The sequence below is a fragment of the Uranotaenia lowii genome, chromosome 3 (genome assembly GCF_029784155.1).
Source record: "Uranotaenia lowii strain MFRU-FL chromosome 3, ASM2978415v1, whole genome shotgun sequence".
In the NCBI taxonomy this organism is placed as follows: domain Eukaryota; kingdom Metazoa; phylum Arthropoda; class Insecta; order Diptera; family Culicidae; genus Uranotaenia; species Uranotaenia lowii.
In genome coordinates, this window is record NC_073693.1 from 237,917,354 (window position 1) to 237,932,993 (window position 15,640).

At 36.4% G+C, this 15,640-nt stretch overlaps 1 protein-coding gene across 5 annotated transcripts in view; it reads left to right on the forward strand.

The window, feature by feature from the left end:
- LOC129758486 (uncharacterized) overlaps window positions 1-15,640 on the forward strand; it is a 250,910-nt gene that overhangs the window by 210,370 nt on the left and 24,900 nt on the right. For 4 of the 5 annotated variants that reach the window (XM_055755989.1, XM_055755990.1, XM_055755988.1 and 1 more), the window contains one exon: window positions 10,012-10,586. In XM_055755989.1, coding sequence (XP_055611964.1) covers window positions 10,066-10,586 — 521 coding nt within the window. In that variant the 5' untranslated portion in view covers window positions 10,012-10,065. Of the gene's footprint in view, window positions 1-2,025; window positions 2,542-10,011; window positions 10,587-15,640 lie in introns of those variants that run through there. The other variant, XM_055755991.1, reaches the window with a different exon arrangement.

Below are 15,640 nucleotides of genomic sequence, written 5' to 3' on the forward strand. Positions count from 1 at the left end.
TGTGAGTCATCAAAATGATCAGAATTATCTATTTTGGGGAAGATCTAAAGACCTCCGGCGCAAATTGTCTGATAAAAAAAATTTCCTTAAAAGAGGGGGGGAGGGGGCGGTGGGCTAGGGTCTAACACTTCAAAAATCGATTTTTTTTTCTTGTTGTAAAACATTTCAAGAATGTCAAATTTTCAAGTCAATTGAAGCAAAACTGTAAAAATTATAGGCCTTTATCTCCTCCTATCTAATACTGCAAGAAAGCATGATCAGAAACTTCAAACGCGTTTTTCTCGAAAGCACATTTTTAAAGTCCACGGACATCGTCATTTGAAAACTACTTATCCGATTCTTTTCAAATTTGGAACATATTTTCTACATATAAAATACCAGACCCCAACGTTTTTCTTTTTTCTTTTTTACTTTTGGGAGATTTTACAGATAAAAAATGGCGGATTTTTTCGTGAAAAATCGTAGTTTTTACTTCAAACAGCCACAAAAATTTCATAAATTTTTTTTAAGTTAAATAAATACTTTGGTTTCCAGAAAAACATCTATTAAAAATATTTTGGTCTGAATTTTCGACTTCAGATGATTCTTTGCAGAGATACAGTGTCCACCGCAAATCCTGTTTTCTAAAAGGCACCCTCGAATGTGCTCCGTCACCGACTCATTTTTCAATATTTTCTACGAAAAAATTACTAAATGTTCTTTTAACAATGCTTTGTATAATGCAAAAAATTTGAATACATTTGTTTGAACGATAGCCCTAGAAAAAATCGTGAAAATGGTGTTTTTTTACTTGTTAGACCCTAACCACCCCCCCCCCCCCCCTCCTTAAGAATTATCGTTTAAATTCGCTGCTGAGTTTACATTATTTTGATGGAGAGTTTCATAAGGTTATGATTGATGGACATATTTTGAACTGCATATCGCGACTTTATTGTTTCAAAAACTTAAAGATATGTAGCAGCTTTATATAAGTTTTTCTATTCATGGTACAGAGTTTTGTTTTCCTTTATCTCTATAATAAATCTATTGTTTTTTGCATTTTCTCTATTTTCAATGGTATTTTTCAAATCAGTTCAATGAACAAGATGGTCGTTTTTTTATTTTTACGTCGACAATCGTTTTTCATAATTCTTTCATCAATTTTTCTGTTAAATATTTTTTTATTTTAAAAAGCTATTCATTCAATTTATTTATTTCACGCATTAAAACGATTATTTTTTCAGTTTTCAAGATTAAAAAGATTTTTATCAGCTCGTATCTTAATATTTGTTTCGTCAAGCTAGTACGTTACCTGTTCATTTGAAGGGTCCTTAATATTTAAAAAATCCATAAAAATCTCCCCATTACTTGCGCATGGGCTTCTGTGCTTCAAATAATTTTGTACTTAGTATCTAAAGACACTCTTTTTCAGATGGTTCGATATTGCATTCTGCTGGTGTGTCCTTCTTGATTCAGCATCACCCTGAATCCGAACTCATGAATATTACTTGATTTTCGTAAAATACTAAAATCACTTGTTCTTTATTTATTTTGACGATTGGGGTTCGTTAGGTCATTCGAGGCATTTTATTTCAAACTCAGATATGTTTGAACAGTATCATAGTAATTCGCGAAAATTAGAATATAATTTAATAAATACAAGGTGGTTCAAAATATATTTTTTGTCTTGAAGTATAACGTCTCTTCACTGTTTCTGTATGTTTACCAATCATCTCCATAAATTCGCACCTGACTGTCCTTATGTTCTTTCCAGCACAAGTCATGTTTCCAAACATTCGTCAACACCCTCGGGCGCCCATAGATTGGGGTGAAGTTATGTCGACGGGTGAAGTTAAATGAACGGCGGCCGACCTTTTCGTTTTGTTGTTCTACAATCTCGACGACGACGCTGTCTTTCATCTATGTATTGGTGGAGTTGTTTTTCGGAGTTCTTTCTTGCCCAGACCGGGGAGTGTTGTTGTGTGCCGCCGAAGGAAGAGAAATATTTTCGCAACTTGCCTGGCCGGTTGACTTTAGGAACATTCCCTGTCGAGGTGCAGATCGGTTCGGGTGTCGTGGATCGGGATCGCGAGTTTGTCGGTTTCAGTTTTTTTAAAACTTCTTTCGGGGGAAACCGTTCCCATTCTATTGCCTTGAACTCGTTGAAGTCTCCTGCAATTTTTTTTCTGCTACTGCTCTACAAGCGTGAATTAGTCATTCGCACGCTCTGGTACCAACTTCTCGAATAGTGTTCGGTATTTGTTCAGTGCTGTCAAGTGATAGATTGGTCGTTACTGGGTTGGTTTTGTTTTTGGGTGGGGAATGTGCCAACGCGCCTAGAAGTTTGAAGTGTTTCCGAAGGAATTTAGAACGCGTGGTTGGAATTTTGGCGATTAACATGACGTCATGCTGATGGTGTTTGGTGCCGTCAATGAAAAGTGCATCTCATTAAGATTTGCGGAAGGATGTTGACCAATGTGCTAATTGGCGGATAATCGGGCAGAAGTGAAGAGTGTTCCTTGGATATCGGAATCGAGTCTAGAGCTGACAAGCAATTAAAAGGTATTGCGGCTTGTCTTGTGAATTTCCTTATTGGAGCAAAGTTAATCCGTTGATGGTCAAGTTGTTGATCGGGGGTGACTCATGGTGAAACCAAATGCCCTTTTGAACAATGGAGCCGTGAGAAGGATTATGGAGCTGTTCACTCTGATACAGGAAGACAAATACTATAGCTATGTTTGCAAATACCAATCGGGTAAAATGGACAATGAAATGTTCAGTAGTTGTAAATGGCAGTGAAATAGTGCAAAACTATGAACATTTGAAAATACTTTGGTTATTTTGAAAGATGCATGGCAAAAAGAAGCCTTGATAAGTATATCAGGATGTCTGCAAGAAAAAAACTAAACTATGCGGAACCAATCAAGCTTTCAGAAGAACATATATCTAGGGGAAAGGTTTCCCAAATGGGCCTATCGGGTTAAATGACCCTACGGCTGTTTGAGGAAATGGCTGACTAGACAGCTTATCTGACCAATGTATTTTAAGGGTGATACGCTTAGAACATAGGGCAAGAAAGAATTTTATGAATTTACAAACTCAAAAAAAAAAATAAAAAATCATACAAGTTTTGATACATTTTGATGTAATATTTCGACTTTTAAAAATTATACGTAAAGAACCATAAAACAAAAACTAGGATGGTTTTTGTTTCTGACTGAAATGAACTTAAGAAATAAAAGATATTTCAGCGTTAGTGGAGGTTTAATAATGATTATATAGTGGAATAATAGAGCGTTTTTGTATGCCCCCATCATGATTGTAAAATGCCTCCATCCTAAAATAACAGGTTAAATAGAATAAATAAATGATTTTTATCATTGAACCTTCAAATCTAAGCTCTGAATAACATCTTAAAAGAGAATTGAAGATCTAAAAACAGATTTGATAAAGTTTTTCTCATGGATGAACTGCCTCCATAGTATGGCAACCCTAACTTTTGTTTTATTCCATAAAATTACACACATAGATTTTTATAAAACTTCAACTCTGTCGAACGGAAATTATTACTTTCTAGCAGTTTCAATAAAATTATACGGAAATATTGCCCAAAAAACAGAAATTTTGTTCTAAACATAAATAGGCGCATTTAGCCCGCACGGTTTGAGGTTCGGCATTTTAGACAACACTTACAATAAAATCGTTTTCTTGGAAACAGAAGAAAATTTTTACATAAAAATTACTCCATTGTATAGAAAACAGATGCCTGCACACGTGTATATAGTTATTGTATAGGGGAGAGTGGGGTAACGTGGGCCATGGGGAAACGTGGGCCACCTCAAATATCTCAGCTGTGTGTTGAGATAAAAATCCCAATCCAACTGTCATCGTCGTCGTTTTGCGTAAGCATGTTTTTCTATATGTTGTTGACTTATGTACGTATCATGTGCTTCTTTTATGAAACTAGCGTAGAAAAACGTACTTTCATAATTAAACAAGCACCCGCAAAATTGCATCCGTGCGAGACCTCAAGTACATAACAAAAATATGCTCATACGCTTATGATCTCGGCTTTGTCATGTTCTTTCACGTGGAAAAGGAATTTTTGATGAAACATAAATAGGTCACACAAACGCAACAAATTTCCAAATCATTGCTTGTGGGGAATCGTGGGCCACATTTTGTGGGGTATCTTGGGCCACCTATATTTTGGTGTTTTTATACACGTTCAGAACTTAAAATACGTTATTACTATGTGTAAAGTTTTCTTATGCCAAATGAAGAATTATGAAAAATGTTTTGTCCATCTTTTCTAATGCGATAGAGACTAACAAAAATCCTAGATATGGAATTTTGCCGAAACGTTCGCAAGCCAGGTTTTAGGATCTATTCGATCATACACAACTCTCTTTTTAGTTTCCTCTTCTGAAATCGCTTTTAAATAACTAAATGAATTATGAAATTTCAGTTTTGGGTCAACTCATAAACTTTGCACGTTATCTAGTCAATTTGGATTTGGTGGCCCACGTTTCCCCACAGTTTTTCAAAATGCAAAAAAAATTACTTTTTTTAAAACAGTCAAAACTTGAGGAATTAATGTATTTAAAAAATAACAAAAAATGCCTAATGGTACTTCAAAAATGTAGAGAACCTTTCCATTTATTTTTTTCATTTTGTCTTTTCTAATAAAGAAGTTATGAAACAAAGAAAAAAAGTGGCCCATGATACCCCACTCTCCCCTACATATTCGATGTGATATTTGATTAAATTAGTATTCTGCTTAATAGGCGCATATAGCCCGCTCCTCCCCTACTAGGGTGTTGTCCATAGTTCCAGCATTATCGAAAAAAGCTGGATAAGTTGACGTCTACCCAAACAAATGTTAAGCAGCGATAAAAAGCTAAAGTTCAAGTTAAAAATATTCTTAAAAAGTGCCAACTGCTTGATGACATAGAATGAGATACTTGTGTTAACCACCAAATCAAATAACTAAGTGTTGAATAAGGATACATTTTATAAAATGAGGAGTTTTCTAATTGATTGTAAAGAAGTAAATTAAACACATCTGGTCTGGTTTGTAGTCACTCCAAAACTGAAAGACTCATGTCTGTATTTGATATACACAGTTTTTACAATTGGAGCGCAGCTCTCTCACTTATGACTATTGTCAACTGAATACCCTAGAGGGTTTCCCTATCATGTCGAAACGTGACAAAAATAGTTTACAAATCATTTAAAACACTGTAAAGTCTACTCAATTAAACATTTAAAACTGTGGAACTAGTAAAAAAAAATATTCCTTATATGTATTTGTATTTTTAATCAATAGTTTTTAGACGTAAGTTAAGTTGAGACGTAAAATAATTCTTCCTGATTGATAGAGATGTACCAAATAATGACGTTTTCAACTATTCGGCCAAACGAATATTCGGCCGAATATTCGTTGGAATATTCCTTCGAGTTTTAAATGAAAAACCCAGAAGCGATTATTTCATTTTCCTTATATTCCTTCTACTTTAATGCCATTCATTTTTTTTGAGTGTATATCATGTATTACGAGGTCTTTTTCAAAAAGGGGTCTCTCTGGTTTTCAAAATGTCACCAAAAACTGAAATGATATCAGATGGCTTGTCACATCTAGGGCATTTATCTCCAAAGAGATTTGATTCCTGTGAAATCTGGGATCAAAGTAATTTGGGTATGGAAATGTCCACGGTTGTCCACGGAGAGGGGGGTAGGGGTTTGGGTCATGTCCACGTGGACATACTTACTTTCAAAATATTTTCTATTTAAAGGAGAATTAATATTCAGATGTTTAAATCAAAATCTTAAAATGGAACACATTTCCAGTTTAAGTTTAAACAATAAGTAGCAAGTGATTTATATGATAATTAAGAAATTTAAAACTTTTAAATTTTTTTTATATCAGGAAATGTTATTCGGTTTTTCAAAATCAGCCATTTCTATAACAAAAAGGCAAAAAGTGGTGTTTTCTAGCTGTCAAATTATAGGTATTTAAAATAAAAACTTTTTTCAAATCTGTCCACGTGGACATCTGGGGAGGGGGGTAGGGGTTTACCAAGTGTCCACGCTTGTCCACGGAGGGGGAGGAGGGGGTCAAAAATCTCTTTTTTCTGTACACGTGGTATCTGAACGGCCCCTTACTTGAAATTTTAAGCTTTTATTGAATCACAGCAGCAGTGTTTGTCTCTGAGGATTAAACAAAAATTTATGTTCATTTTGAGATTTTTTTAAAAATCGTTTTCAAACACAAAATTAAAAATTTATCAAAAAGACATTTTGGTTGTTCATTTGAGTTACAAAATAATCTAAATAAACCTGGGAAAAATCCGAGATGTTTCAAACAATATTTATGCATCCCGGCCAGATTTGATTTGTCATATATCTAGTTCTTCATAGGATTAATGGGCAAGCCAAGAGATATCGAGAAAATTTGGAATTTGGACTTAGTTCAACTATTTGGGGAGCCGAATATTCTTAACGGTTTTGGGGCGGTATTCGGTGCCGAATATTCGGCTGATCGAATATTCGGCACATCTCTAGTGATTTATTTCTGGTACAGAGATATTACAGTCACAGTTGCAGAAAAATTACAGAAAATCAAAAATCTCACTAATTTTAACTGATTTTTGTTACTGGTTCTGTATTTTTTACTGATTTTCTAAAACTTTTTACGGATTTCCTAAATGTAAATACTTCATATTTAAAAATAAATACAAATTACTTATAATGGATACTCATGTTCAATAGTCAATACTTTTATCAAGAATATTAGCTGATTTTCTCAAGACATGACTCGTCCATTAAACTCATGAAGATTCAGATTAAGAGATTTTCCTGGCAATCTTGCTGACAAATTTCAACAGAGTTTCTAAAAAATAAAAATCAATCATCTCAACCTAGAAATCTTCTTAAGGTGTCCCTTAAAAATTTATCTAATTCCAATATGCTTGAAACGGTGCAATTTAATTTTGATAAATACTTTATCTCTGGAACTTGGAAAATTTGGAACCGAATTGGAAATCGGAGTAAAAATTTGATTGATTTATAAATTGTTATTAACTTTTTTTTTGAGTTTTTCTTTAAATATCAAATACATGTCTGGTCTCCACAAAATGAATCTTGATCTTTAAGCTCCCCAAACAAACACAAGCCCTTTTCTTGGATACTTGAATATGGATTCGCAGACGTATAGACGGTTTCTTGTTTCTGGGTCAAAGGATTTTTTGGAATCTTCAGGAATAAGGAGTTCAAGCCAAATTTGAAGAGTATCTTACTTATATTCTTCCCTTTATTCCTCATTGACTACTAAGACGTGGCCGGCGCCGTTATTGATATTTTTTTTTAAAAAGAGTATCAGTTTGAAAGAGTTGTTCATAAATTAAAAATAAATCTAAACATTCTCAACCCAGAAGGCTTCTTTAATTGTACTTTGAACATTTATTATTTTCTTTTGATTTTAAAGAAGTGGTTTATGTCCTTACAAATGTTATGCTGTTATAAAATATTCTTCAAGAACCATTTTCTGCCTCAATTATTTTTTTCCTTGTTCTTCTCAATGCTCGACATCACATTGAAAGATGTTTTGATAAATTACACAAGTCCATTAAATAAACATTTTTCTGAAGTGCATGGAATTAAAAACGTAATTTTGACTAATTTAGGTTCCCTGAATCTAAATAAGCATTTCTTCTATCAGTTTTTATTATTGAAACCATTTTTGAAAATATGTTGAAATTATTTAAGAATATTCTGAAATTTTTTGACAAAACTTTAAAACATAAACATGAAATTTTAAAATATAAATTTTAAATCAATAATCAACTTTCCTCAAGACTTCAAGTAATTTGAGTTCTGCAAAAAAAGTTAAAGAAGTTTTCTTTTGGTTTACTTTCCCTCATTAAAAGGAATTTAAAAGAAGTTTTCAACAAAAGTGGTATTGGATATTTTAAAAGTATACATCTAATTGTTTTGCAGGTTTCAATAAAAAAAATTTCTAATGAAATCAGGTTTTTCCAAAACTTTCTCCAGTACTGATAAAAATGCTTAATTTTACTTTTTAGATTATGCATTCTCATCACCAAAATATTATTCCTTTATTGAATGAAGTTTGATCAACAAAATCAGAATCATATTTTTCTTAAATGTAAGGTTGATAGTTAGTCAGTTTTCAATGATTGATTTCACTTTTAACTGGCACATTTTAAACTCCATGTCACAAAAGTTGAATCTGATAGTCCAAATTTGACAAAAGATTCGAGTTCAGGATACTAAATTTCTACCAAATCAATTCAATCATCAAGCACAAAAATGCTTCTCCCTTGAATTTACAATTGAGTTCTATAAATGAGTTTTTATAATATAAATGTAGTAAGATGTGTTTATTTTAAAAAAATCGTTCTTAAATGGTTAAAAACTTATCGTTTTAATCTTCATATTTTGTTTTAATCTTTCAATGAATTTACCGAGTTTTATAGTACAGTTTTTTTTAATCAGTTTTTTTATAACAAATTCACTGAATTTTTTAGGTCAAACTATTTGAATTTTTCGAAATATATTTGATTAGTTTGTCCATGTTTTTTTATTCCGAATTTCCGGTGTTCCAAGAACAAACCCCTTTTTATTTTTTACTAATCAAAAATTCACATTTCAAATCACTGCTAACAAAACACTACAGCAGAATGTTTTAATCAACTCTTCAGTTGAAAATGAAGATGAATAATAAACAATAATTTGTTGATTGCAGAACATTTTTTCGGATGGGAAATAAAAATCACTTCTGATGTTGTCGAAGAATGAAAACTGAAGAGGAATTTAATTGTGCCATCTTTAGACATAACAAATTTTCGTGCCCTAAATTACATTTAACCCTTCATTTCATGATTTTTTGTTTTCCATAAAACTCATTTATAACAGTTGGAAATGCTTAGTACATCACGAAAAATAAATTAAAACAAAATACGATTTTTAACTTTTTCCATACATTAATTGTTGCAAATTTGTTTCTTTCTGAAACGAAGGGTGAACAGTACGAAAACTGGCAACATTATGGTTTAATACAAAACGGTAAACTCTGAGCGTTTTTCATTTTAAAGTGACCAATATGGGTGAGATTCATCATAATTATTTTCATTTTCCCAACAACTAATCACTGCCTAGCAATTATTTTGAGGCAAATTTCTAGTTCAGAATTAGAAACATCATTTTGAAAAAATTATCAATGAATTACCGAAAATATCATTGATTCCAAACATTCATTGTGATTTGTTTTGGAAATTTTGATTTATATAATCAGTAAACGACAAATAATTAAATTCTACAAATTGTAGAAAGTTCAAACATTAAATCCACAATTGAGTAAAGAATTACTTGAGGTCGTGTCTGAATGAATTTTCCATATTTTTTTTGTCTAGCGAATTGGGTAAATAAATTGTCAACTTTATGTAGCATTCTAATTTTTTACTTTATCATATTTTTTATTTTACTTTATCATATTTTATTCAACGCAAAAACAACAAAAAAAAAAACTCCATTTGGATATGAATCTGTTGAGAAAAATCATTTTCGTCAACGGAAATAGTTATTTTCACCTCATACTAAATAATTTGTGCCAGAAAAACAAAATAGTTTTTTTTGTTTATATTGCAATACATGTGATATTTTTCGAAAACATTTTTATAGGTAATGTAATTTCGTTTTGAATTTTTTTTTATGCATTTAGTTTGCTTGAATATTTTAACAGTACTGAATTATGTTAAAAAATGTTAAGAAAAACTTCAATAACATCGATGGGCTTGTATATGTAGATTGTTAGAATGTTACAAAAAAAAATTCTGTATACATTTTCGAATCAACGATTCAAAGGTGGATTTGAGGCATTCATTAATAATCATTTGGGGTCATACCATTAGACATTATTGATTATGTTTTTGGATATCGATTTTTGAAATTTTAGTTGGTAAATACCTTAAACTCACAACTTAACATACCCTCTTCTCCCTTTAATTACAGATTCAAAGCACAACTGCCACGTTGTCGATCCCTCGGTAAACGACACTCGGCAAGATGGACGATTCTACGTCGTCCAGCCACAACGATCACACGGCGGGCGATGCCTATGCCTACAAGAACGAAATATCGCTCTCGATTGGCGATGAAGATCAGAACTCTGGAACTAACAGCACCGCGGTGCCAACTCCCTCGCCCCGCCAGGTCGAAGTTCCGATGGCGGGAGACGACAGCGAATACACCACCCTCAAGGATAGCAGTAAGAATGGTGGCAGCCAGATGAATGGGTTGGATAATCCGGCCTTCGAACCGGAGAAAGAAAAACGACCGCTCAGTTCGTTTGGACAGTCCGGAGAAAAGTCACTCGGTGCCGTTTCGATGAATGGCAAAGCAAATGGAAATGGGGAGAAGTCACTTGCCGAAACCGTCAATTTGGAGCTGCTGAGTATGTCCAAGCCTTCGAATGGCCATCAGAATGGCGCTGGAGCTCTACCAGTGAAGAAAGATACCGAGGTGGACATTGGAGATCCCTATGATGAGTACTTTGTGCCGGTGAACGAACATCGGAAGTATATGAGGTAATGGATTGCACTTTTGGATGTGGAAGTTTTACAGCAAATAGTGGATACATAACTTCGAAGAAGAGATTTTTTGACTCAAGTTCTAAGTAATGTGACTTATCAAAAAAATAGCTACCAATTGTGTGCATTTTACCTTGCCAGTGTAATTTTTTTAAGAATAACTTTCATAATCTATTGAATTACTCCAAAACCGCTAGAACTAAGTAGTTCGCGCCGTTATGGTAAATAAATTTGGGTAATTTAAATTGCAACCCAGAAACAAGGATGTTAAAGCTCATCGTCCTCAACTAACTTTAAGGGTCTTCTTTAGCGCAATTCCGAGAAATTACATACCTCATACCTCACATTGACATAAGCAGGGGTTACTTTGATTACCTTTGATTCGTAAACTTTAAGAAGTGTTTTACGCTATGAATTTCAAATTCCTTAAAATAGTTGTTTTTCTAAAGGCCTAAAACAATCACTTCGGCTGATGCTCCTTATATTGCAAGAAATACTGTCCTTGTGGGATCTTTTTCAAGTAGCCATATATCACTGATTTGTTATTTTGTTTACACTTTGAAGCTTCTATTCTAGTATTGCCACGTAGCTTTTAGTTTTATTTATTTTTAATTTTCATGATTGCTTTATAGACAGATAAAAAGTTAGAAGAAATGAAAGGTGGTGAAAGTGAGTGGGTAGAATTTATTAAGAAGCATTATCGTCACATACCAAATTTTTGTTTTACAAAGGCATACTAGTAGGCCTAGTAGAAGATACAGATAGAGTTGCACCTACCACTGCACATCAGTATGCCAAGAGTGGTGAAAAGATGGAACAAAAAAGATGGAATGTAATCGCTTAGATTAGCTTCCTTAAACTCAGAACGATTCTATCGATGTGTTCTTGTGATTCTTAGTTTGTTATCACACAAATTGCGGTCATTAATCTTTCATAAAATTTTTATAACTTTTAAATTTATTTCTTAATTTTATTAACTAAGATTAATCACTGTAAATTCGCAAGTTCGTTCGGACTGCAAGTTTTGCGGTGTAAACCACGCATGACCAACTATAGTGTTGTGTTAGACTCAACCTGTCCGATTCTAGCACTTCAAAGTAGTTGATACGTGCTAGAACAAAAGTTTGGTATGTGGTGAAAATTCTTCTAACAAATTGCTACTCGCTCATTTTCAATACCTGTAATTTTCTTCTAATCTTCTTCTATCTAATTTTCAAATCTTGAAATGTTCTTACTATGAGAACATAACATTCACCGATAAGGCCGTAAAAATAAATTTTATGTTTATTCTGTACATTTTTATCTCAAATTAAATTTAATATCTCGATAAGCTATTTTCAAAACTGATTCATTTAAATTCCATTGGATGATTGTTTCAAAAACACCATCTGATTTTTAGCAAAGTGCAGCGCAGATATAACAACAAGAGTGTTTCCTCACTTGAAACCTACGCGGGAGAAGAAAGCGAGCAAAACCATCTTCAGAATCTGATAACATGGCGGACATTTGATCATATCCGATTTAAACCGACTTCAAGTAACCATTTTTACGATCTTTTACTTATTAAGTAGGAATTTTGATTCGCTGTAACGTTGATAACGACTTCCGCTATCATTTCTTAAGCGATTCTCTGTTTGCTGGGCAGCTTTCTCAATCTGCGTGTCTTCAGTCCGTCTCACTAACCGGAACTGGCATCATTTCAAAACAAACAAAGCACATTTTTTTTAATCTGCGCTTCTTCAGTTCGCCTTATTTACCAAAACTGGCACCATTTCAAAACAAACAAAGCAGCAGCATTTCCAAAATGCGCTTCTTCAGTCCGTCTTTTATTTTATTTACATAGTATACCGTCTCACGACATAACTTGACAAACATAATTCCTAAAATTCACTCGGTCCATGGCAACCGTTCTCCAATTTCTCGGGCACCCCACGTTCGCCAGATCACGCTCCACTTGGTCTAACCACTTCGCTCGTCTTGTTCCTACCGGATTCGTAGCGAACACCTGTTTTGCAGGACAGTCGTCCGGCATTCTCGCAACATGTCCCGCGCAGCGTATCCGGTCAGCTTTCACCACCTTCTGAATACTGGGTTCGCCGTAGAGTCGCGCGAGCTCGTGGTTCATCCTTCGCCTCCACACTGCGTTATCCTGTACGCCGCCAAAGATGGTTCTTAACACTCGTCGCTCGAATACTCCGAGTGTACGCAGGTCCTTCTCGAGCAATATCTCGAGTGTCTTGTGCCCGTAGGGAACAACCGGTCTAATGAGCGTCATATACAGGTTACACTTCGTGCGAGGGCTAAGTCTTCTCGACCGCAGTTGCTTGTGGAGTCCATAGTAGACACGACTTCCGCTGATAATTCGCCGCCGGATCTCACGGCTGGTGTCATTGTCTGCGGTCACCAGTGAGCCGAGATAGACAAAGTCTTCGACTATCTCCAGCTCGTCGCCGTCGATCGTGACCTTGTTATTACTGGACAAGCGGGTTCGGTCGGTCTCGGATCCGCAGGCCAGCATGTACTTCGTCTTGGACGTATTAATCATCAACCCAATCCTTCCTGCTTCGCGTTTCAGTTTGCGGTAGATCTCCTCCACCGCCGCAGATGATCTGCCGACTATTTCAATGTCATCGGCAAAGCAGATAAGTTGACTGGATCTGTTAAAAATTTTGCCCCGCATTTCGCCCACCGCTCGTCGAATAACACCTTCTAGCGCCACGTTGAACATCATGCAGGATAGACCATCACCTTGTCGAAGCCCCCCGCGCGATTCAAATGAACTCGACAATTCACCCGAAATCCGCACACAGCACTGCATTCCATCCATCGTCGCCTTGATCAGTCTGATCAGCTTCCCGGAAAAGCTGTTTTCGTCCATAATTTTCCACAGCTCGTTACGGTCGGTCGTGTCGTATGCGGCTTTGAAGTCGATGAATAGATGTTGCGTAGGGACTTGGTGTTCCCGGCATTTTTGGAGGATTTGCCGTAATGTGAATATCTGGTCCGTCGTTGACCGTCCCTCCATGAAGCCAGCCTGATGACTTCCCACGAATCTGTTTGCTTGTGGCGTTAGGCGGCGGAGTAGGATTCGGGACAACACTTTGTAGGCGGCATTGAGGACAGTGATCGCTCGGTAGTTCTCACAGTCCAACTTGTCGCCCTTCTTGTTAATGGGGCATATTACCCCCTCCTTCCACTCCTCCGGTAGCTGTTCTATGTCCCAGATCCGGACTATCAACCGGTGTAGGCAATCAGCCAACTTGTCCGGGCCCATTTTGATGAGTTCAGCTGCAATGCCATCCTTCCCATCCTTGTTTCTATTCAGCTGGCGAATGGCTTCCTTAACTTCACTCATCGTTGGGAGTGGCTCCTCTACGTCGTTTTCTACGCCGGCGATGTACCTTCCCCCATCGTCTTGATCTTCTGCATGTGCGCCGTTCAGGAGTTCATCGAAGTGCTGCTTCCACCTTTTGATCACCTCACGATTGTCCGTCAGGATGCCCCCGTCCTTATCCTGGCACATTTCGGCTTGCGGCACGACGCCTTTGCGAGATGCGTTGAGTTTCTGATAGAACTTTCGTGATTCTTGGGAGCGATGCAGCTGCTCCAGCTCCTCGAGCTCCTCCTCCTCCAGGCGGCGCTTTTTCTCTTGGAAAATTCGGACTCGCTGCCTCTTCCGCTGTCGGTGATTTTCCACATTTCGACGGGTGCCTCTTTGCACTACTGCCGCCCGCGCGGCATTCTCTTCGTCCATCACCCTCCTACACTCCTCGTCGAACCAGTCGTTCCGTCGAGTTCGCTCCACATAACCGATGACGTTCTCCGCAGCACTGTTGATGGCTGTCTTGATGGTATCCCAACAGTCCTCGAGAGGGGCTTCGTCAAGCTCGCCCTCTGCCGGCAGCGCTGTTTCGACCGATTGAGCGTAGTGTGCCGCGACCTCAGGTTGCTTCAGTCGCGCGATATTTAACCGAGGCGGGCGTCTGTTTCGTGTGTTGTTCACTACGGAGAGTTTTGGGCGCATCTTCACCATCACAAGATAGTGATCCGACTCGATGTTGGCGCCTCGACAGGATCTGACGTCGATGATGTCCGAGAATTGCCGGCTGTCAATCAAAACGTGGTTGATCTGTGATTGCGTTTGGTACGGTGATCTCCGTTAGTTCGTCTTATTCACCGGAACTGGCATCATTTCTGAACAAACAAAGCAGCAGCCTTTCTTATCTGCGTTTCTTCAGTCCGCTTGTTTTACCGGAATTGGCGTCATTAAAAAAAACAAACAAAGAAGCAACCTTTCCAATCTGTGTTTCTGTATTCGTCTTATTCACCGGAACTGGCATCATATCAAAACAAACAAAGCAGCAGCTTTTGCAATCTGCGTTTCTTCAGTCCGTCTTATTGGCCGCTACTGGTATCGTTTCAAAACAAATAAAGCAGCAACTTTTGTAATCTGTGCTTCCTCAGTTCGTCTTATTTACTGCAACTGGCGTTATTTCGAAACAAATAAAGCAGCAAATTTCCAAGTCTGCGCTTCTTTAGTCCGCCTAATTTACCGGAGCTGGCATCTTTTCAAAACAGACACAGCTGCAGCATTCCCAATCTGCGCTACTTCAGTCCGTCATATTGACCGAAGCTGGCATCATATCAAAACAACAGCAACTTTTTTAATCCGCGCTTCATAAGTTCGGCTTATTTACCGGAACTGACAACATTTAAAAAAACAAAGCAGCAACTTTTGTATTCTGCGCTTCCTAACTTCGGCTTATTAACCTGAACTGACATTATTTCAAAACAAACTAAGCATCAGCCTTGCCAATCTGCGCTCATTGTACAAACTACGCCATTGTCGTGAGCTGACGAATTATCTGAATATTAGAATCTCGCTTTAATTAACACGTCCATCTTTCGCAATTAGAGCTATAACTGATTTGAGTTTTCGTTTTCACTTTGAAGCTTCTATTTTAGTGTTGCCAATTTTTATTTTATTTATTTTTATGACGTTTATTTTTTTCTGCACATTCTTTGTCATACCACCTATCATGAAAACGATG